Source organism: Hippocampus guttulatus, chromosome 12 (genome assembly GCF_054856545.1).
Source record: "Hippocampus guttulatus isolate MCC_2025c chromosome 12, RoL_Hgut_1.0, whole genome shotgun sequence".
Lineage (NCBI taxonomy): Eukaryota > Metazoa > Chordata > Actinopteri > Syngnathiformes > Syngnathidae > Hippocampus > Hippocampus guttulatus.
In genome coordinates, this window is record NC_141272.1 from 13,223,138 (window position 1) to 13,248,382 (window position 25,245).

The 25,245-nt window shown below is 40.9% G+C and overlaps 1 protein-coding gene across 3 annotated transcripts in view; it reads right to left on the reverse strand.

Annotated features, from left to right (window-relative positions):
* The window catches only part of cadm1b (cell adhesion molecule 1b), a 179,071-nt gene that overhangs the window by 58,321 nt on the left and 95,505 nt on the right, over positions 1-25,245 (reverse strand). For 2 of the 3 annotated variants that reach the window (XM_086125021.1, XM_086125019.1), the window contains exons 2-3: positions 5,741-5,761; positions 270-416 (exon numbers count right to left, since the gene is read on the reverse strand). In XM_086125021.1, the coding sequence (XP_085981147.1) occupies positions 270-416; positions 5,741-5,761 (168 nt within the window). The remainder of the gene's footprint in view (positions 1-269; positions 417-5,740; positions 5,762-25,245) is intronic. The other variant, XM_086125020.1, reaches the window with a different exon arrangement.

The window sequence follows — 25,245 nt, forward strand, 5'->3', positions numbered from 1 at the left end:
AACTTGGAATTTTCGCTAGTTGAATGCGTTCTCGTTTTTCAAGCAATGAAAAAAAAAATCATGTTTATTAATCGTGATCTCAATAGCAATCAATATAATTCTGATTATCACCCCCCCCCCCCAATAAATTGGGCAGTCCCAGTCAGATACAAAATGGAGATGACCTGTGCGGAGGGGGGGGGGGGATTAGGGATGACGGGGTTGGGGTATGACGTCACATAACCAGTACCACCTTGAGTCTGTTGCTTAATCGTGTTCCACTGACTTACGTCGGACATCCTTGAAGTAGATGGTCTGTCTGTTGGGGTTGAGCAGCTGGATGACCGAGTCGTCGTTGTTCCTCACCCTGCAGCTGATGGTGGCCATCTCGCCCTCCACCACCGAAACGTTGTCTGTTGCCAAGTTCTGACCTTCCACTTCAACACACACAAACACACACGCACACACACATTACCGTCTGGACATTTACCGCCTCGCAAATATTTGCGCTTCTTTCGCCAACACGACGCAACAATGCGACGCTACACAAACAGGCCTTGTGGAGATTGCGCAGCCACAGTCTAATCCATTTAATATACGAGTGCCATGTTTGTCGCTATTGATCCAGCACCCCTCATCCCCACCACCACCCACCCCGTTCCCTGGATCCAAATGCTGGGTCCTCTGTGAGTCAGCGCCAGATGGGCTGCAAGCCTGGCTGCCGACAAAGGAAAGCTGGAGAGCAGCAGCAAAACGAGAGCGTGAAATATAAAGCGGAACGAGAAAAGGTGGAAAAATATATCCATGTTCCAATATATCTTGCTAGATTTCACGATATGGTATCGATACAACATCAGGTTTGAATACTCCAGTGAAGTTGAGACATTCTTTTCCATAAATCAGTGTTCTCCAACCTTGAAAGTGCCACGGTATGCATTTCACATTAGAAATATTTCTTCAATTATTTGTTTAAAACTGTCATAATATTTCTCCTACGAAGTAGTATAAGGTACAGTCAAAAGACAACAGTGTGCCTTATAATCTGTTGCACCTTATATAGGGATCAGTATTCTAATTTCTTGGACATAGAATTTTAAATGTTCTGTAGAGTGCTTTGTTCCATCTGTAGCGGTTGTGAAAGTTCGGCAGAAATAAAGCTGTATTGAATTGTATTGTCTTTAGTGTATCTCCATCTCGTGGAACGACATGTAAACATGGACTGCACACTCAGCACTGAACTTATCTCAACACAATATAGATAAATAAAATATGAATAAAGCAGAGGTTTCTTGTTTTTTCCCCCCGAGTTGTGAAAATTGCCTTCTACTACATTGTGATGACAATTTGAATCCGATTTACTGTTCAGCTCTGCACAGCAGTATGTGTGACATGTCAAAATCACATCCATCCATTGGGGGAGGCCGGGGGGGGGGGGGGGATGCATAAAATACAGGAGACATATTTTAACAAACTTATCATTGCACTGGTATGATTACGGATATTTATCCCCAGACCTCAAGAGTTTCATTCTTGTGCTACATTTCAATGGCGACAGTGATTCTGATGAAGACATCTTATGCTCATTTATTATTCTTGTGCGCTGCTTCCTGTAGAACTGGCACTTCCCTGTTGTCAGACGAATCAAGGCATATTCCATTGGAATCTGGTGTAAGAAATAATTGGTCACGTCCTCTTATGGAAATATTGCCCTCACGTATGCTTAATGTGTTTCTAATTCACTTTCATAGGCACCGTGTGGTACCGCAGTGTATTTCCTTCCACTATATGGATTGACACGATATCATCTTCAAACGAGAAAGAAGGAAGTGGAGCTGGATGGCGTTGATGGGCTAAAGCTTTATCAGAGCCCTCCATCTGAGCATCCATGTGACCAATGTGTGCTCAGTGTGCTGTCATCTATCTCTTCGCATGGAAAAGATCTTCGGAGAGCCTCCCGGTACACAAGCGCTTTCCCGAGACCTTGTCGTCGTAACTCACACCTCTCATACGCACACAAAAATGCCTTTTGTTCTTCCTTTGCTGTTTTCGGGGAGATAATTTAATGTCACCTTGTGCTATTTTTACCCAAGGAATACATTAGAAGGTCTCCCGATTCACACCGGTAGAGGCGCAACGCTATCAGATGCAGACGCAGGGGCAAATATCAAAGGCACGTTTACATGCTCGAGTTGTCACACGAACCTCGATTGCTTTCTGACATTTATGAAGTAGAAAGGAAAAAAATAAAAAGAGGGCCGTGCATTTTGTTTCGCCGCCATAGAGACAATGGAAACAGACAGGCGAACTAACATGATTCTACGTGAACTCCCGCAAAAATAAATTAACCTCCCTTGTGGGAAGAAAAAGAAAAAAAACATTGTCAACTAATCGTGTGATGCAATCAGCCGACGGTTTGATTCTGCTCTGCTGCCAGGCTCGTCGGTTCAGGACAAAAGCGAGTTAATGAGTGAAAACAGAGAAAATGTCAGCAGATATAGCAGGGAATAACGTCAAACTTCTATACGACAATCCAGATGACGTGCTTTTAATGTCACTGATTTAGAGTGATTGACAGTTTAGAGATCAGGACTATTTACACATGAATATTAATATAATATGAATCACAAATTGTCAGGTGAGTTCTAATGTGCCCGTTGAGCGTATTGTCCCATAAGGTTTGAATTTTGGAAACTGAATGGATCAAGTAATTCCCATTCTAAAAACATGCTTCTTATTAGGGCTGGGCAATTAATTTAAATGTATCGTATTTTCCGTACTATAAGGCGCTTTGGAGTATAAGGCATACCTTCAACAAAAGGCCTATTTTAAAACTATTTTCATATACATACAGTATATATATATATATATATATATATATATATATATGCACACACACACACACACAATCAAATCCCATTGACATACTAACAGAAAATTAGCATAGATTTCCGGGATGGATTTTTTTTTTCTCCTAAAGGCTTCTATAATTGCGACAATGGTGGAAGTAATAATTTGAGTGTGGTGGTGAAAAGTATGAAGTCCTCATTGAAGGCCCAAGGTGTCACATGCACGGCCCGCCACTGCAGTTTTGATGATTTTATACATGAAAGCAAATGTGTCACAGCACGTTTGAAGTTTTGTGAAAACCAAACCGGTTTGTGTCATTCCGAGATATGAAAGTCAAACATTTCTGGCAGTGCAAGGCAGAGTTACCCTTGGCTCCCAATCTGCTGGTCACAGAGAAAGCAACTGTAAATAAATCCTCCACAGCCCCAAGCAAGGTTGGTGACGTTCCAACATCCTTCTTAGCCTAGGCTCATCACCAATGCCAAAAAAACACATAAATAACACGGCCTTGATTAGCAATCCCATCAAAGTAAAAACGGGCCACTTTGTGCAACATGGAGGACTTTGGCGATTGGAGTAAACATTTTCAATTGCCTCGGCATGCCGCTCATGATTGGGTGCAAATTAGGAGAGACAGTCATTAATCCTGGATGGTGGGTGGTGGTAGTGGTCGTGGTGGTGTTCGTGGTGGTGCGAGTGGACGGGGGTGTGATTTGGGCATAGATGACTGGCTGATAAATGCACACTCATTCCAGCAGCTGTCTGGAAGAGTAAAGTGTCTGTATCTCTACACATGGCTGCCTGCCTCTTGCCGCATCACAACATACTGAGCGAGGCCGATGCACGGCCAAAGAGGATGCGCGGTCGAGGGGGCTCTGGCACTCAAACGTCAAAAGAGGGCTAAAACCAAATGATTTCAGAAAAAGTGACGACAATTCGAGGTTCAGGCCCGATTGGCGCTGCTCATATTTGCATCAGCCACCTGTTCATCTGATGAGTGATTGAATCCAATGAAAAATGTGTGGCAAAACATGCACTTTGGTTGGAAGGTGCCGTTTCCAGCAGCTGTCTCTGAATGTGGTCCCCCTGGCTGGTAAACCCGATCGCCATCAACACAAAACTTGCTGTACTCGACAGCTGGATGGTACGAAACTATAGTTTAGAGCTACAACGATGACTCCATTAATTGAATTTCAATTTCATCCATAAACATTTTTGATAATTGATGAATCATTCAGATACTTTTTTTTCATTTAAAATTGTCCAAATACTCCAAATTTCAGCTTTTCAGCTGTAAATATTAGTTTCTGTCGTCATCCATGAAAGTGGACTGATTATCTTTGTGGTAATGAAAAACATCGGCTTGTAGGTTGGCAAAAAAAAAAACAACAACGTATTTTCTTCAATCATAATTCATTTGTTTGTACATTTTCTGCATTGCCAATTTGAAATGTCCTGTTTTTGAATAAATGGGTGGAAATTAAAAACATTTTTTTGAAGCTGATTCATTAATTAATCGACAAAATAATCAACAGATTAATCGATTCTTAAAATAATCAGTAGGTGCAGCGCTACGATGGTTTGTGGCAAGGACATTTGGAGCAAAATATGTTGGTTCGGCACGACACATGAAACGAGGTTGGCTCAATAATCCCATTGACCTTGTCTGCAAACGCATGCTTATCCTTGGTCAGCGAAACTAAACCACACCAATTTTAGCAAAAGTTAAGAAGATGCAAGGTTCAGCCACCTCACATTTTAGCAAAAGTTAAGAAGATGCGAGGTTCAGGCACCTCACATTTGGCGCTGTTTTGATTCGTTCTTTGTTGTTGTATTTTTCAACATCAAAAGCAGCACGGGCCAGCGTCCAATTGTCTGAGTCAGCGCGTCCGGCAGCAACAAGCGGCACGACAGAACCTCATTAACAATAAAACTTTTCTGTCTCTGATGCTCCCTCTTTCTCCCCGCTGTGTCTCTTTCTCCTGCTCAGTCATTAGAGCCCGATTCTCAGGATGAAATGCTCCTTCACAGGCAACAGGGATTTAAGTCTAATAGGGTAAACTGTAATTACAACTTTTGCAACTTTTGCAGGGGGAGGTTTCAGAAAGTGTCTGACTGACTAATTTGACCAACTTGATTCCCTATGTGTAAAACTCTTGTTTTTTTCCCCCCAAGCTGAAAGGAGCAGCTCACATCATCATGAAGCAAATGTAAATATCACACACGAAAAGTTCATTTCTGAAAGTCTGTACAAAGCATCAATTATAAGTTCAAGGGGAAGGCACAAACTTGAAATCAATAGCAACTATAAAATTCCATGGACTGTGAGCAACTACATCCCAATCATGGTGATGCTACACTGGCCTGCAATGAGGAAAACCTTTACTGAATGGTAAAGCCATGACAACAGAGTGTCACCAGATTGGTGTACAATAAGCAGTGGTTCAATTTGGACAGTCTCGTATTGTGGCACATGTGGCCAAAATTGGTGGTGGCACTCCTCTGTCCATGAAAGAAAACTCACAGCATTGTGTGTTAGCATGCACGGGTTTACCAAGTTTTGTAGCTGTTAAGCGTCAGCGTATATCTAATTGGCTCCAGGCCGACTTCACCGGTGGTGAGAATCACCTGAAAACTCATTAAAAAAGACTGAGTGCTTTTGTGACTTTATTGACTTTGTAAGGAGCTAAAAAATATATAATTCTCAGAACAACAAACGAATGGGGCAACCAATTAACCTTGTAAAGACAAAGAAATGTTGACTGATAGAATCAAAAATGAAAGCAACACCATCGATCTGCACCGTGGGTCTCTCTCCTCCTTTCTCAAGAAAAAAGGTCCAATGTTAATAAGCAGAGATGAGCAGACAATCACGTACAACGGAGAAGAGGCAAGAAAACAGGCAAAGTAGTACCTGTGATGGTTTCAGCAGCTCCTGATGCAGCAGGCCAGGAAGAAAAGAAGAGAGACGAGAGTTTGTGAGCAGAAAGAAGGCAAGCAGAAAGATATATTGCATGGCAGATTTTAGAGATCAAATCATTTACAATACAAATCGTGTAGCTTCCCCAAATTAAAACAAACATAAGGCATCGTAATGAGTGAAAAAGAGAGATTTTACACGCCTGGCCCCCACCCCCTGGGACACGTGTATATGCTGAAGAAGGGTGGGCAGCCACTCGGATCTACGCCCACCCAGCCTGGCACCTCATACACAGCACCAGAGGTGGGCACGCTCCCAAGTGCCCGCAGCAGAGCTCAGGGGGAATTGCTAGTATAACCTCCAGAGAGAGATGTCATTCTTTGTCTGCTTGGGAGCAACACACACTCACACACAACAGTGTTTTATCCATCCATCCATTTTCTGATCCGCTTATCCTGACAGGGGTCGCGGGGCGTGCTCGAGCCTATCCCAGCTGTCTTCGGGCAGTAGGCAGGTTACGCCCTGAACTGGTTCCCAGTGAACTGCAAGGCACCCATCGACAAACAACCATTCACACTCACAATCGCACTTGGCGACAATTTATAGTGTTCCATTAACCTCCAATGCATGTTTTTGGAATGTGGGAGGAAAACGGAGTACCCAAAGAAAACCCACGGAAGCCCGGGGAGAACATGCAAACTCCACACAGGGAGGCCGGAGTTGGAATAGTCGTTATAGTAGCACTGGTAGTATTAAAATAATACATTTTTAGTGAAGCACTGCTCCGTATGAAATATAAAAGAACTGAAACACCACTCCATATACAGTACTGTACCCTCTTGCACCCCTCTGCACGCTCATCCACCCGACTGTCTCCATGCATTACTGATGTGTATGCCACCCGGCCTCTCCTCTCTCAACATGTTGTAGCAGTGCAATTCACACAGACAAGTGAGCTTGGATGGAGCAAGAGATGCGTCCGTGCAGCAAAACTGTTGAGCAGACGGCTTGTCTCACTTGTCATTGGCGGCGTAATAAGGGTGTAAGGTGTGACACATGTCCTTGTTCCACGTCTTTGTGCATTGGCAGCGTGTCAGCAATTCCCCCCGTGTTGGGGAAAGAGGTGTGTGTGTGGGGGCGGGGGGTGCTACATAGAGTCAAGACTGACAAATCACACATGATGGTCACAAAACAAAGTATGAGTAGACGCTGTGCAGGATGCTCCGACATTTTCAGTGTCAGTCAAAACTTTATCCTGATTGTGGGAGGCTTCAACAGAAGGAGCTTTTGCTCAAATTAGCCTGTTCGCTGCTGCTCTGGGGCGACTACTTGTTTGAGCCCTGATAGAGAAATATATTAACAAAATTGTATCATGTTTAAAGTTTCGGTTAATTTGGGCATGTCTGGACATACTCAGGGCAGAGGTGTCGTCGGCCTTTTCTTGAGTAATCACGGGGGGCGAACAGATGGAAGAAGACTAGATTCAATCACAGACTTCACAGAGGATTAGATTTGCCGATAGAAACCAAAATATGCCAGGAACAGCCCTGCATGAAGCTCCTCAACTCACCTCAACAGAGTTCCTTGAAACCAAGATGTCACGAGGAGGTGGCAAAGCACAACCTGAAGCGCATCAACTCACTTCAACATAGTTCCTTGGCATCAAGATTAAACAAGATTTGGCATAACACAACATAAAGCTACTCAACTCACTTCAACATAGCTCCACCCAAGATGCTACAAAGTGGCAGCAAAGAACTACATGAAGCCCCTCTTCTCACTTCAATGAAGTGGCTTGGCATCAAGATGCTGGCACAGTACTACATGAAGCGCCTCAACTCACTTCAACATAGTTCCTGGATATCAAGATGTTACAAGACGTGGCAAAGTAAATTAAAAGTAAATTAAGAATTTCTTCAACTTACTTCGTGTTGATGTTTTTTTTTTAGGCAGATTTTGATATTTGGTACGATGTAATTAAAATGACCATTAGAAAGTATCAGATGAATAAAATAACTTATTATTAGGTCCCTTAATACTACGACTATAAATATATGAATAATAGACAGAATAATTAACTGTTTTGCAATACTCTGTCCTTTAATATTTGTTTGTATTTGGGGGGTCTGAATGTCATTATCTTTGTCGTATGTTGGTGTTATTGTGTAAAAAAATAAACAAAGAATAAAACATCTGTATTAAAAAAAAAAAATCTAAAAAGCTAATTGCGTCCAATTACATCGACTGGCCGGGTCCTTGTAATTTCTCTTAATATATCTGATGATCGCTCATCAGTCCAACGATATGCCTCCAACCTCAGTTTAGGTAGTTTAAGGCAAGGCAGCCAAAGTGGCAGCAAGGAAATAAAACATTTGACTCCAGTCACTTTGTGAGGTCAAAACACAGTTGAGTTTGATGAGACTTAAAACCCAAACAGACTTATGATATAGTCTGGCGACACCTTCCCTCGCCATCAGAGCGATCCACTTCCTGTCAGCTGCCGCCATCCAGACTATTAATAGCGCCTAGGCGGCGGCCTGTCTCCCCCCTGCGTTACCTGCAGCGCATTAGCCACAAGTTATGAGGCGCCGGCTGGCCTGTGATTAGATGTCATGGCTGTCGCTCTGCTTAGACAAGTGCTGATGGACAGATTTCGGGCAGGGAAAATGCCTCGGCAAGAGTGCAGCCGATACACCCGTCTGTCAATCACGCCGGATGAGAGCGGACAGGCCAAGCGTCCTCCCAATGTCTGTCCTTGTCTCCTCACCTCGTTTTCATCCACAGCTACAACACCCTCTCTCTTTTTGTTCCGTAGCTTTTTGTTCAAGGAGACGATGGCAGGCATTCCTGCGAGTGGTGGATGTGAGATGCATTTGCATTTTTTTTCTCCTTTTAACGGGGGAGCGTCCTCCTCAACATTAGCATAACCCCACCCCCCCACCCCCCATCCAAGTACGACCTCAAGTATGCACCTTTTCACATTTTTACATACTCTTTCTGTCATGGTTGTGCTCTCTGACCTGTTGTCATTTTGCTTTTGTTTTATTTTCAGTGCCTGAGTGAGTGGGGCGGGCGTTCTTTCCTGCACTGCACCTGTGGCGCATTGTAATCACTGGACTTGGCAACGGCATGCCGTTGTCGGATTATTCTACCTTGCTCACTACTGTGGTCCCAAGTATGAGATTTTCGTCAAAATAATGTTTCATAGCTCTCTAGTTCATTGTGTTTTTTTCTCGTGAGTAAATATTACATTGTTTTTCCCAAAAGAATTCACTCAGAATGTTAATATTTTTGAGGTACTATGATGTCTATCTTGCATATCATTTCAAATCTGTCAAAAATGAATAGGTCTATTCACGCTGTAATATTCGGCAGTATAAGACCCAAGTGCAACTAAGACATGTCTGCCATCGAGTGATGATTGGTAATATTACGATTTAAAACTACAGTTGGCCCCTGTATATTCTATGTTCAGCACCCAAGCATTTAATTTCCCCCCTTTTTTATGAGGGGCAACTCAGAGTGTGGTTTGAAGACAACTATCACTGGTTACCTTTTTTTTTTTTAATAAACCGTAACCCACATATCAGGTTTAGCCAATCAGAAACCTCAAATCGCAACAACAATGGCAAACAAAGGGCAAGAAGGACTTTTTTTTTCCTGTCACTTCGAAATATTACATTTGAACTCCAACATTTAACCAATCAGATCCCTGAAGAAAGTTACTCGCTGGAAAGGAAAGAAGGAACAAGCAGATTCCTTTTTCTATCGCGCTTACCCTCCTGAAGCTCGAGTCAAATCAAATGTATTCATATAGCCCTTAAAAAGAGAAAAAAAATCTCAATGTCTCAGTCACAGGGCACACAAACATTCATTCTCCCACTCATACCGATGGACAATTTCAAGTCTTCAATGAACCTAACTTGCATGCACAGAAGCACAGCACCAAATGTGGCCAGAAAATGGCTGGGGTTGAGATTTGCTTTTAGAATATGCGAACGGTGATGCATATGTGCTCACGGCTATGTTTTGTAGCATGTTTGTGCCAATTTGTGTGCGACATATAGCAGCCCCCCTACCACCGCCGCTATCAAAACCCACCACCGCCATGATGGTCATGTCTCTCTGCTTGTGCTATTCAGTCGGAACACTAATGAGCCAACATGTCTTTCCAGCGCCGGTGCGACACATTTGAATTTAATGTTCTTCCTCGCAGGTAAAACATCGCCTCGTTTCTGCTTGAGATGCCACAGCTCTTATGTGTGCGTGTGTGTGTGTGTGTGTGTGTGTGTGCGCGCGCGTTTCGAATGCAGCCACACAGTGTGCTGCCCATTGTGTCGTCATTTAATTAGAGGGATCAGACGTTTTCCTCTCCATGGAAATAAGATGAAGTGGACTCTTGACCAATGAAGAAGTTTCGACTTCCAAAAATAAAACACAAAAATGCGCGTGCGTGCACGCACACACACACACGCACCTTATACATTGTGTTTCAGGCCAAGGCATGTGATTCCAACTAAAATAAGTCAAATATTATCCGGATGTGTTGTTGACTTATTATTATTACTGTTGCCGCTGCTGCATTTATTTTTGCCCAGCCTTCAACCACAGCATCCAGTTCATGGTCCATCTCCATGACAACCTAGCAGAGCAGAAATGATAATCAATCTGTCAGTCTTCAGGGATGCAACGCTTTGATTATTAGAAATGCGAAAAACTGCAAATGCGCCTTGGATTCATTTCCTCCGCAGCTTTATTCCACCAATCACTTTGTTATGTACACCTGCACAATCAAATGAGATTCAATGCGAGAGCTGAGTTTAAAAAAAAAAAAGCCTTTACGAAGGTAATAATGCTCAGTTTTGATTGACACCGTCAGAGGGATTCATTTCACAATAACTGGTCAGTGTCGAGCTGCAGCGAATCAGATTGAGAGCTGTTTCTAATATCTTTTTTTTTCCCCCCTGGGACCTTACAGGACTGTGATTGGCTGTCAACCAGTCCAGAGTATATACTTTGTCTATTGCCCCAGAGGATAAGTTCCTATGAGGCAATATTTCATCCATTTAACTCTTTCATATCAATAGCAAAAGGCCAAATTTGGGTCCAAGCTTCGGTCCAAAACATGCACGGCGTTACATCGGGGCTAAAGTGTGCTACGGCCACATCAGAAATCTGTCGAGCCCCCGTTCATCCACTATTTATTTATTTAAATAAAACATGAAAAAGTTAACAAATAGCCAGTCTGTCCCAATACAGTCTGTGCTGCAGCCGTACGCCGTGCTCGTGAGGGCAAGGAGGGGCAGAGTGAGTTTTCAGTTACTTGCGCGTTAGGTTCGCTTGAGAACACATTTGAAAGTATTTGCAAATACGAACCAACGAATTTGGCAGTCAAAAATGTTTACTCGGCATTGGCAGTTCCACGCTTCAGTATGAACATATAAATGGATAAAAAGTTATCTCGATAACATACATCAGTATGTGCAGTTTAACAAGAAAAACTCATCAATCAACTGAAGATCACTCATGGGGTTCCTCAGGGGTCTGTGCTTGGTCCAAAACTATTCATCATACAAACAGGGGTGTAGTGGGCGTGGTACACGGGGGTACGCCGTCCACCCACTTCTCCCGACGCCACATTCAATTTTTATTACGGTTTTAGCCCTAATGCGAGTTATGCTTAATAACGTTGGCCTGTGATTATTTTGGAGTAGTAAAACATTAAATTTAACGTTAGTTCAACTGGTGTTGTAGCCTATGATTGATGTTCTGTATGTATATATCGAACATCCCAGAATCACGTACACCCACTTAAAAAATCCCCACTACACCACTGCATACAAATGATATCTGCATGTCTTATTCACTGATGATACAACTTTCTACTGCTTTGGAGAAAATCAGAAACAGCTCCTGATAACTGTGGAAAATGAAAAAAACTGGTTCGACAGAAATAAATTGTCACTTAACTTGAAAAAAATCTAAGTTAATTGTTTTTGGCACGGGACCAAACACTGATGGTAAACTCAATTGAAATGGAAATAAATTTCTTGGATGAGCAATGGATTCGAAACTATGTTGGAAGCCACATATAGACAATGTTAAAAGAAAAATATCCAAAACCATTGGGATCCTCTACAAAACCAAGGATGTGTTGAATAAGAGATCTTTGTACACATTATACTGTACATTATGACCATATTTGACCTACTGTGTGGAAATAGGGGGAAACGCGTGTGAAACAAACACACTACCTGTTTTAAAAACTACAAAAAAAAAAGCAATCAGAATTATGAATAGATCAAAACATACGGAACCCACGAATCCACTATTTATCAAATTAAACACGGTGAAATTTTATGACCTGGTTGACTTCAAAATAGCCCATTTAATGTACAAAGCACACAATAACCTGCTCTGCCAAAACATCCTGACGTTTTTCGAAATTCTAGAAAGTTGCTATGATTTAATAGGTATCCAGTATATACAAAAAATCCAAAACAAGAACAAACGTCAAGCAAAGACGTGTATCTGTAATAAGTGTTAATCTGTGGAATAATTTTGAAACTGACCTGAAAACGAGTCACTCGCTTGACATATAATTGTGTCTGTATGTAGTCACTATACAAACAAAAAGTTGAAAGAATTGCTAAGTATAGCACGCATAAAAGCATTTGTTTGTATGCAGACATTTTTCTTTTATGATTGATATAAAAAAATGATCTATTGATATTTGAATACATAAGGGGTAGGACTACATACGTTTTTCACTTCTTCCTACTCCTTTGAACATATAATTGTGCTGCTTGATGACTGTTTTCTTTTCCTTTTTTCGCTTTTACTTACCTTTACTTTCTGTCAATTGTATTACTGTACATGTTTATATGTTCAATAAACAATAAAACAAACAAACACACAGATTGTGGTGGATATCATACACCTCTCAAGTAGTTGAAGTCATGAAAATCTATCTTATTTCTCACCCCGCCCCTCCCAGCATGTTGGGCAAGCCCCCCACCCTCACCCCGAGAGAGAAAAATGTTGTCGCTGTGCCAGGATCCAAACTGCGTAAAGATTGCAATTACGATGGGATATACTGTACTGTACATACTTAATGATTTTTAAAAATGCATTGAGTTTATATGAAAGAAACATGAACGCCCTTTGCAAATAAATATTGTGTTGTACTTGATGATTAATAAAACAGAGTAGCTGCTACCCCCCCCCCCCCAAAAATGCAATGAACTGTCCTTTAAATAGCTAAAAAGTGAATGGAGTATGGCTCCTATGGCTGGTGAAATTCATGTGTCGGGTATTACTTTGGGTAATGTATGTTTTTTTTTTTTGTTTTTATACAACTGAATTCGAAACAATTGTTCCCTCAGCTTCTTTTGTATGAAAAACCATTTTGCCAGCATTCTGACTGCGCAGGAAACACTCCGGTATAATAATAATATAAAAATTATTAATGAGACCTGCACAAGCTGATGAGTGTCAACACAATAAATCCACTATCAGACTGACACAGAGCAGCTGCCAACCTATTGAAATTCACTTCCAGAACAATTTATCGGACTTTTCATATATTATTATTATTATTATCATTAATTATTATTCAAGGCAGCAGTGCCCACCAAACGTTTTACTACCACTCGCCATTTTCATGTGAAGAAATGTTTTCAAGGACCAAAATAAGAAACGAATGATTAAAAATATGACTCACTCTAAGCTAGGCGTCAATGGTGGTAAGCTTTAACGACACAGAGCATTGTGGCCTTTGTTATTTTATGATGAATATAAGTATTCGTTAGAACACGGTTGTTGTCTGCGCATTATTGGACATAATAATCTGGCGATGAAGCTTCCCTTTGTCCGCCCTTGTTCTTCGCCACTGATATGCATAGCAGCGATGGGAGTGGGACTCACGTCGTTAGCTTTCGGCTAATGTTGGACTCATCTGCTAGCTTCCACTACCCATGAGTGAGCAGTGACGCAATATGTCTGCGGAGCCAGCGGCAGAAGAACACCTGTGGCACGTTGTCAAACATAAATCGCAATTATTTTTGCTCGTTTTCAACCTGCTATACAAACATACTTTTTAAAAAAAAAAATATCCGCAACGTTCTTTGTTATGGGTGGAGCAGAAGTGTTTTGTTTTGATTGCCGCTGTCAAGAGGGATTCACCTTCAGACGATTGTGGTTGCATTGCCTCGTGACCCCCCCCCCCCCCCACAAAAAAAAGACACCACAGTGAAAACACAGACTGATCTTAACATGAGTGAAACGTTTTCTTGCAGACAGGATGTTTTGTAATAAACATTCATAGGAAGCCGACTGAATTATAGCAACGCACTGTTAAGACTGCTGATTGTGACAAATGCCGTGACTTCACAGCTCCATAAATCAGAGAGCAAGCGGACGAGCGCTTTCCCCTACGAGGTGCAACGATTTTTTCTTGCCGCCGGCCGCTCTCTTGTGTTAACAAGAACGGCTGACTGAGCGCCGTTTTAAGAGCTGTTGCTGTCCGCCACACTGTGCTGGAGTGACTGATCACATTTGATTCACATTGTCTATTCCGGGCCACGCTTCCATCTCTTGCAAATTTTCCTTGCAAAGGTTTCTTTCCTGCCACAGTCTGTTCTTTTTTTTAAGGCAAGTAGCGACGGGAATGTTTGCAACTGCACGAAAGGAAGTCAGTAGAGAAGAGAGTGACTTGAGCGCAGAGATCCTCTAGTCTACATTTTTAAAACATTCTCCACCAAAATTGACCAAACGTTAGACCTTGTCCCTTCACAGAGAGTAATTTGAGAAGTACCGGTAACAGCATACGCGCTATAAAACACTGGGTTGTTTTCCGAACTCACTCGCTTTAGATTTTGAGCAAATTGAGACCATTTAAGCGTGGAACACTTCAGTCGTGTGTGTATGTGTGAGAGAAAGTTATTTGTGAATGTGACAATGTTTCATAAGTGAGTATGAGAGTGTTTCAGTTGTATTTCATGAATATGACAGCATTTTAGTCGTCAAAAAGTGTGTGAAAGAAAGTGGTTCAGATATTAATGTGAGATGGTTTCATTAGCAAATGTGGGAGTATTTTAGGACAAGTTAGCGCGTAAAAATGTTGGTGTGAGTGTTTCATTAGGGGTGAGAGGGTTTCAAATGTATGAACATTTCAGTTAGGGACCGAATGGCCTTGTCAAACAACATGACTTTTTTGTTGTTCAAGATGACGGTCGCACTGTCAGACAGCCAGATAACTGTCTTTGCCTCGTACCGGGCAAGATGTCACATTACAAGTCTGTCACTGGCCAGCCGCTGCCCAGTCGTTGCATGCTTCCGTCAAGATTCCGTCTATCGGCGCGTGAATATGAATGATAAATGAATGAATGAAAATCCCACAAAAGAACCCCTAAATTGGGCTGTTTTGTTGTTGTTGTTTTTTTCATTTAAGATAAGATAACCTTTATTCGTCCCACACTGGGGAAATTTGCAGTCTACAGCAGCAAGACTGGGGTGTGTGTGTGGGGGGGGGGGGGGGGGGATAACGTGTTTCATTGCACAAAATAAATGTTTCAGAAAAGAACTTGACCCAACGTTCTGATTATAATAAATGACGCAAAAAGTTGGCTCAGTCTCTTTTGATCCAACTGTTTTTAGAATGTACGTGAGCAAAAAAATAATTTAAAAAAACAGTGGCGTGGTTTGATAGCATTTCAGCGGTGTCTGCGTGTGTTTGCAACGTGAGTGTGAGAACACTTCACTTGTGCGAGTGTGAGCATCTTTGTAGTGGGTGCGACAAATCAGCCGCAAAACAGCTTTAAAGAGAATATTCATTTTGCTATTGTGAGGATTTTTTGAGGGAGAACTCACAGAAGCTTCAAGCTTGTCTGCCAACATATCTGCTTACTCACGAAGAACACAGAAATATGTACACAGAGATATGGTTCCAAAAAAAGAGCGAGAGAGACAGAGAGAGAGGAGAGAGATATGGCACGGTAATTAGGACATTAGGAGAAGCGTGTGACAGTGCCTGTCATCGCCGCAGCCGGCCCGGTGGAAAGGAGGCCGGTCAAAGGGGCTAAATGAAAGAGGAGGGGTCCAAACAGCGGGTTCAAGAGACAGCTGCTGCACGGCCTCTCGCTGTCTGGAAGCACTCGGAGAATATTAAACCAGCGGGGCTTTGGCCAAGACTCATTTATGAGATGCAACAAAGCCACCCCACCCTATGAGCAGGTAGCGGCTAATTTATGCCACACTTGCGTTTTACAAATTGTCCTCATTTTCAGCCACAAAAGAGGTTCTATTATTACACTACCAGCAGCACTGGGCCAGTTAACTACCAAAATGTAATATATGGAAGGGTTGGGGCAATATATCGACACTCTTCAAACGTATTGGAACAGAACAGTGAGGCATCTTCATTTGTTGTTGCCAAAAACTGAAAACATTTAGATGACTGTTTCTTGTTCAATGTAAACAATGTGAGTTTTTATGATTAAATCTTGCACTGACATGAGGAAGCAACTCATGTTGCGAGTTATTTTTAAATTTTTTTCACACACACATATTCAAATTAGGTAAACAATTGGATATTTGTGATCACATGACCATGAGTGCTCCCAAAAACATGGACTTCCAACCCTTTGAAGATATTGACTATAAGCCATTCGATCCCGAGAACAATTTGGACCCAGACAACAACTTCTTCCAGAACAAACAAAGGGTAACAAACTCTGACTATTACCTGGATGAACAATTCAACACTAATATAAAATTGGAAAATGCACTTTCAGTAATACACTTAAACAGTAGAAGTCTCTATAAAAACTTCACAAAAATCAAAGAATACCTGACTAAATTCAATAAATTTAAAATAATTGCCATATCAGAAACTTGGCTTGATGAAGATAAAACAACTGAAATGGAAATAGAAGGTTATGAAATGTTTGCAACTAATAGGGAAAACAAAAAAGGAGGGGGGGGGGTTGCAATATATGTAGACAAAGCACTTAAATGCAGTAAAATCGAGAGATTGACAAACACAATAGAAAACCTAATGGAATGTCTAACCATTGAAATACATAATAAAAAGGCATCAAATATCATCATAAGTTGCATCTATAGGACACCAGGATCATGTATTGACACATTCAATAAAAAACTAACAGATATGCTCAGTTACAACAACGATAAGAAAACACGAATAATATGTGGTGACTTTAACATTGACTTATTAAACCCAAATGGACACAAAAAAACAACCGACTTCATAAATACTATGTACAGCAACAGCTTTTTCCCAGTAATCCTGAAACCTAGCAGAATAACAGTTGACACGGCCACATTAATAGATAACATATTTATAAATAAGATTGACCATAAAATGGAAAGTGGACTTCTCATTAATGACATAAGTGACCACCTACCTGTTTTTGCAGTTTTTCATAATTATTTTGATAGAAAAGCTAAGTCAACAACTCACATAACAGAAATAAGACTAAGAACCCAACGCTCCACCGACGCCTTTAAGCAAGACCTAGAAAAACAAAACTGGACCGAGGTCTACTCAAACGAAGACCCAAATACAGCGTTTGAAGTATTTCAGTCTACCATAATCTCTTTATATGATAAACATTTTCCATTAACTAAAGTCTCCAAAAAGTATAAAGACCCAAGTAAGCCATGGATAACGAAAGGCATAGAAAACGCATGTAAAAAGAAAAACAATTTATATAAATTGTTTTTAAAATTGAGAACTGAAGAAGCAGAAAAAATATATAAGACCTATAAAAATAAACTAGTAAATATTATAAGAACCAGTAAAAGAGATCATTATCATGCACTATTAGAGCAGAATAAAAGTAACACACAAGAAATATGGAAGATACTTAACCAAGTAATCAGAAATAGTCCTAAAAAAATGTATTATCCAGAGTATTTTATCAAAGGCAAAAATACTATTTTGGAAAAAACTGCAGAAATAGCAACTGAATTTAATGAGTATTTTGTCAACATCGGCAGTAACCTAGCAAAACAAATTCCTGATCCAACAAACTTGTTTGAAATAGATAGATATGTAGAAAAAAACTCCTCCACGATGTTCCTTACTGCTGTAAAACAAGAAGAAGTATCAAATATTATAAAAACTTTTAAAAATAAAAAGTCAACTGATTGCTTTAATATTGACATGACAATAATAAAGCAGATTATAGAATATGTAGTGCGACCTTTCACGCACATATGCAACCTGTCATTCAAAGCTGGTATCTTTCCATCAAAAATGAAAATTGCTAAAGTTATTCCAATCTATAAAAGTGGAGAAAGACATCGGTTTACAAATTATAGACCAATATCACTACTACCACAATTTTCAAAAATATTAGAAAAACTATTTTCTCGCAGACTTGATAGCTTTATACAAAAGCATGCGCTGTTAAGTGAGAATCAATATGGCTTCAGGGAAAAGCGGACCACCTCAATGGCAGTTATGGAGTTTGTGGAAGCAATAGCCACTAATATAGACAACAAAGAATTTACTGTTGGGGTTTTCCTAGATCTAAAAAAAGCTTTTGACACAATAGATCACAGTATATTATTGAAAAAACTAGAAAGATATGGCATTAGAGGTGTAGCTTATAAATGGATAAAAAGTTATTTAGAAAACAGATATCAGTACGTGCAACTCAACAATAAAAAAACGAATCAACTAAAAATCACTCACGGAGTTCCTCAGGGGTCAGTGCTTGGTCCAAAACTATTCATCTTATATATAAATGATATCTGCAAGGTCTCAAAACAATTTAAATGTGTCCTATTTGCTGATGATACAACTTTCTACTGTTCTGGAATAAATCTGAAACAGCTCCTGACAACCGTAGAAAACGAATTAAACAAATTAAAAAACTGGTTTCGTCAGAAATAAATTGTCACTTAACCTGAAAAAATCGAAGTTAATTGTTTTTGGCACAAGACCAATCAAACACCAAGCTAAAATTATGGTAAACTCAATTGAGATAGAAAGAGCGTATGAAACCAAGTTTCTCGGATTAGTAATAGACTCAAAACTATGTTGGAAGCCACATATCGATAACGTAAAAAGAAAAATAGCCAAAACCGTAGGGATCCTCTACAAAACCAAGGAAGTGCTAAATAAGAGATCTTTGTACACATTATACACTTCATTATTATTACCATATATGACCTACTGTGTGGAAATATGGGGAAATGCCTGCAAAACAAACACACTCCCTATTCTCAACCTACAAAAAAAAGCAATTCGAATTATTAATAGATCAAAATATACGGAACCCACAAATCCACTATTTATCAAATTAAATACGATGAAATTTTATGACCTGGTTGACTTTAAAATCGCCCAATTAATGTACAAAGCACACAATAACCTGCTCTGCCAAAACATTCAGAAGTTTTTCGAAATTCGAGAAAGCAGCTATGATTTAAGAGGTACCAACTTATTCAAAAAACTCAAAACAAGAACAAACATCAAGCAAAGAAGTGTATCTATCAAAGGTGTTAATCTGTGGAATAATCTCGAAACGGACCTGAAAATGAGTAAATCGCTTGCTGAGTTCAAAAACAAATTCAAAAAAATAGTACAAACAACCTACATCAATCAGAGTTAAAATGATAAATTCAAAACATTAAATATAATGATAAATCAGAACTAAGTTGATAAATAGAGAAAGGTATATAAATATCCATTATGAATACAAGAGAAAATTGACACAAGAGTGTCAGGGTGTGGAAGTATATAATCCCGATACAAACCAAAAGTTGTAAAAATATCACGGTTAAGGGTCAAGTATGAGCCTTAATGGAGACTTCTTTCTTCTTACTTTTTTCTTTTCTGATTGATATAAAAATGATTTATTAGATACAATCACATAACGGGGTAGGACTAGATAAGTTTTTTACTTCTTCCTACTCCCTTGAACATAATAACTGTGTTGTATGAAGATTGATTTCTTTCTTTTTTTATCTACCTTATTTTCTGTCAAATTATTACTGTATATATGTTTTATGTTCAATAAACAAACAAACAGATGTTGAGCGCATGTGTACGCTGCCGCCTTCTTGATCGATTTCGCTAAACAATTAAACACATCAACTGGTCATCTTGTTGTATTTGTCCGAGCGGGCAATGTTCCGCAGTCTCTATTGTTGTCGCTTCGTTCCTTGTTTCAAGTAAGTTCCTTGTTTCTCGAAGTAAAAACGGCTACCGGAATTGGACATAAAATGCGGAGGAAGCTCCACGTGTCCTAGCCAATATCAACCAGAGCAACACCCCCTGACTGAGAGTGAAACCGCAAACTGCAGCGCATTTTCAAAGCGAGATGCGTGGGAGTGTAAAGGCAAAGGCCGTGTGGCAGTGCCGCGGTGATGTCCTTGTGGTCGTCGCCAGCGAGACTAGAAAGAAGCCTGAACGGATCCCTGCAAATGGCGGCCTATTTGGATTTGAGATCAGCAAAGCTTTTGAGAAGAAGATCGTGAGGTGGTGAATTTTGGCTTGTTATGTCGATTTTGAATGAGATAAATGCTAACACATTGCCGCTGACACTTAAACAGAGTATGTATATCTATGGTACAAACAGAGTATTGGTTGCAGCAGGGAGTCGAAAACGTGTGTTGTTATCATGAGGAAAGTTGAAGCCCGCTGAAGAGTATGACGTGTCATAAATGCAAAGGCTTGATGAGTTTTATTAAAATGTTTGTTTTTTTCTGCTTTTCGGTCAGAAATCAATTTCTACTGCTGATTAGTAAAAAATAAAAATAAATTCTGGTGAAAGAAGAGAGTCTGCTCTTTACGTTTATAGGTTCAGTGCATATTTTGTGACAGACTAAAATATTGTGAGCAGTCAAAATGCTCGAAAAATGGCTGACAATATGGGGAACTCTTTCTATGCTTTCAAAACAAGTGGCAGTGATTGCATTCATTACTTACTGTATATTATAGACAAGGTGAAGCAGCATGTAGCTCATGATCCAACGTTATTTTTGAATGCCCTGATCCAACTCACTGTCAACAATTCTCTGTTTCGGATCACAAATATTAGAACATGCATATGTGCTACATTTGGTGCATCTGTGCTGAAGAACTCAATCTTTCCTGCAAGAGATCAACTAAAAGGATGTCTTTTGGTGTCGACATGATCCCAAATGATTTGCAATGCCTGAATTACCGCAAAAATGTTTCATTCATTTCCTGTCAACACTAACTGCAAGACATCATATGCACACAGTTAATTGTAAGGATGGGTTCATAACGCGATGACACAAACTCGCATCCTCCTCCATCCAACACCTGTGCACGTTCTCTGGCCCGCCTCTGCTCATACGCTTATAATCACCTCTATCAGCCCAAAATGCATCCAGGGACGCTAACCGCGTCCATTTGTTTGCGCTCATAATGTCTTTTTGTGCGCCTCAATCAGGCACCTGTGCGACACACACCTGCTGCCTCGCCGCCGCCAAAGACGAGAAGCGAGATGGAGGGGAGGCCTTTTGTTTCCCCGCCCGGTTTATAATCAGCGCATTGTTTCCAATCTTCCCACACCATTTTTCAATTTCCCATTTCCCCTTTTCTCAGTCAAATCGCTGCTATCAATCAGGTGTGCGTTGGAGAGCCCGCAGAGCATGTGGGAGAGGAGGGAAACACAGTGGTGGTGGCGTGTTGACTTCCTTGATGGAACCGTCTCCAGCCTCAGGCCTCATTAGTCAGACTGCGAGAGGGAAAAAGTGTGTGTGAATGTTAGCACGCTGTGTATGAGGGGGGCTGTCAGGGACATCATTTACCTCTCGAGAAACAGACAGCTGAAACATTCTCACACACTTAGTTAGTTAGTTAGTTAGTTAGTTAGTTCCGCCCGCTCCTATTTGGAACATTGGGCGACGAGCCTCCTCCATTTGTTCCGGTCACTGGCGACCCTTCTTGCTCCATGCCAGCTGACACCCATCTCACTGAGGTCTTCTTTGGCAGTCTGTCTCCACGTCTTCTTTGGCCTACCTCTCTTCCTCTTTCCACCCTCTGGCATCCAGTCCATGGCCACACTTGCCGGTCTCTCTCTTGGCAGCCGGAGTACGTGGCCGATCATTTTCCTCTCACACACTAATGAAACATAAATACTGTACCAGTATATTCCATGAAACTATTTCAGAATTTTGTTTATGAGCATTTCAACTAGTGTGCGTGAGAGTGTTTCACTCGTGTGTACTGGAGTGCTTCAATCGGGTATGAGATTTCAGTTGTGTGAGTGAAAAGTGTTTTAAGAGTGTTGAAGTGTGTACGCGTGAGTTTTTCAGTAGTGTATGAATGAAAAACAATGCAGTAGTTTGTGCAAGTCAGGCTTCAATTGTGAGTGTGAGAGCGAAAAACAAAGTGTGAGTGAAAAAAAATCTGCATTGTGTGAAGGTATCGATTTTAAGGGTGACAGTGTAGTAGATTGTGTCAGAGTATTTTAACAGTGTATGAGCAGTAGTGTGTGTGTGTGTGAGTGCGTACGCCCCCCCCAAAAAAAATCAATGGTATGCGAGTGTTTCAATAATAAGCGCTAGAACACCTCAGGTGTGAGTTTGAGTGCATTTCGTTAGTGTGTGTGTGTGAGAGGGAAAAATAAAAAACAGTCTCAGTTATAGCATTTATGTGCCTTTGAAATGGCTGACTATAATTTTCTTTCTAATCTCCCAAGACAACTCTCTCCCTTGCTTCCTCTGGTGCATATTAGTGTGGTACGCACCATATCACCAAGCAGCTCAGTGACGACTGGTCGCACTGGAAATAGGCTGCCTGACTGATTGCAAGTTTGAAGACACCTAATTACAGGACACACCTTGGTGGAACTTGCCAGTGTGAAGATGTGAGAAAATGAATGGGAAAATGCAATGTTATATGTGAGAGCGTTTTATTAGGGTAATGTGTGAGAGAGAGCTTTTCAGTATGATGTGTAAACCACGCAAGTGTTTCAGTTGTGTGCATGAGAGTGTTTCGGCGCTTTGGTAGTCTCTCTGGGTGAAAAAAAATCAGTCATCCGTATGAGCAGCGTTTCATAGTTTGAGGGAAAAAAATATCGGTAGCATGTGAGAGCTTTTTGAAAGTGTTTAAACATTCCAGAGTGTTTCAAAAGTGTGAGAGCATTTCAGTAGCACGTGTGGTTCATTTGTGAACTTGAGAGCATTTTCCTGGAGTACTGTCTGTAGGCAAAAGTTGATTTTCAGTTCAGAGTGTGCGATCGTTTTAGTAGTTCGTGAGAGTTTCGGCAGTTACCATGTCAACAAAATGCTGCTTCTGCCGACGTCACACGATCTGATTAGAGTTTTCAAAATATGATTTGATTTTAAATTTGCCACATCCATGTGTAAAAATGTACCACCCATTCCTGCGTGCACACACACACACACACTGACTCGATAGCTAGCTAGCTAGCTAAATAGATAGATAGACAGGGCCAAAATGGAAATCATCCTATCTGATAGGGGCGTCAAATCCAGGTCCAGAAAGAAAACCCATCTAGCCACATTTTTTTGAGTGCCTATCTCCAGAACTAAATGCCGCCAACAGTGAATTCACATGGTCACGGTAATCTACCACTTCCCTTCTTTCATTTATTCACACCTTGACATTTCCTCCCTTCCGGAGAGTGGACGCTTACGCTGTGCCAATGGCCACATCATTTAGACTGGGCCTGCATGAATATTTAACATTAGCGCTTGGCTCCTAACGCTGCCGAGAAATGAATTATTTTTAAGTGGGGGCTCCGCAGAGAGGCCGTGAAAAACGGCATTCTCTCAGGCCGCCCAGTTTGTGCTGTATTAAGCAAGCAAAACAAACGGCTATCAATCACTCTGCCAGCTTTCACAACTCCGCATCGCTATCCTCTGTCAGGAATTCTGTTGACTTGCAGGGAGTCAGGCTGCCAGTCTGGTAAAGGGGCCGCTTTGGGCTGATAAACGAGTAAACCCCTGCAGCGGAAAACCACAAGTAGTCGACACCGTCCCCCAAAAATGTTTATATCTGCCTACAACAATATATTAAAGTCTACCTCTTTAAAGGAGGTTAAAAAAATTATTTGCAATATGTTGTATATGCCCCCACTAGTCTAAACACGTTATTCTGATTAATATTGCGTTTGCGGAATAAAGTACGATGCCGATCCATTCATCTCAGAGGGCTGTCATTTCGGCCACTACCATTCTCTGCTGTCAACTGAAATTCTTGTCAAACTGCCCTCGGGGCGAGCATGCATTGCAAATTGCATGTGACTACACCCAGAAACCAGGTGAACTGTGACATTTTTAATGCCAGTCCCATAGTGTAGCCCACCACTTTCTCCATAAATATTTGTTAAAGTTATGAACAAATGCCGTTTTGTTTTCACTTCCAATGTTTTATTACTTTAGAACTGTTACAGTGGAACCCCTGCTGTTGATAAAGTGTGATCTATAAAGCTGAAAAAAACACTAAACTTTGAAGAAACATTTGGAGTTGCAGAGCGGTACATTCAAGCTTCCACCCAACAGGTTGTTGTGTGTTGACTAGTTTTACAATTTCACTCTTGCCAGTTAAATCTATCAATTTTTTTTTTTTTTTTTACAGACTAGCGCGTGTTATGTTAAGTGAAGTATAGAAAGGGCATTTTTTAACAAAAGAAACATGCAGAACACTTCAGCATTCAGTGAAATCCAGGAAGAATCTTTTATTTTATTTTATTTTTTTTTAATTTAAAACTGTATTCTGTGGCAACACTGATCTCAGTAGACCTGCTTACACTCTTGGACTAATCGAGTCATATGGCGTTGTTTCTGTTGATACATTATGGCAGGTGTATCCTGCCTCCGGGCCTGAAGGCCCACTGTGCTGCATGTTTTCCATCTCTCCCGGCTGCAACACACCTGATTCCGATGATCAGCTCATCAGCCAGCTCGAAAACAATTCGATTATTTTAATCAGGTGTGTTGCTCCTGGGAGAGCTGGAAAACAGGCAGGACAGCGGCCCTTGAGGCCCTTGTCTTTGGACACCCCTGCATTATGGCATGCTGGGAATGTATACGGTATGAATAAGAAACGGGCATTGTCTAGAAATCCATAAACGGGTTCGGGGTCAACAACAGTGTGTGTGCGAAGGCTCCATGTTCAAACATAAATAATATAATTTAATCAGATCCACATACTTGGCTGAGCCACTTTCACATCAACTCATTTGATAACTTAACTCACTGCCCTTAATATTGGTTCATTACTGGTTCATTCGAGGCAATCGCACAAGCCTTTGGTTAGCCAATTGGCAATTGAACCATCATGCCTTCATTCCGAAAGCAGCGGCAACACGTGCACTAAAACACACTTGCATCTGGAATGGTGGTGTGACAAACTCGAGTGTCGAAATCCTCACATTATTTGACAGTTTCATTGAAAGCCAGCCTTGTCACCCTGAAGTTTGCAGCTTCTGGCGAGATCATGCCTCTATTTTTTTCAACACCCACAA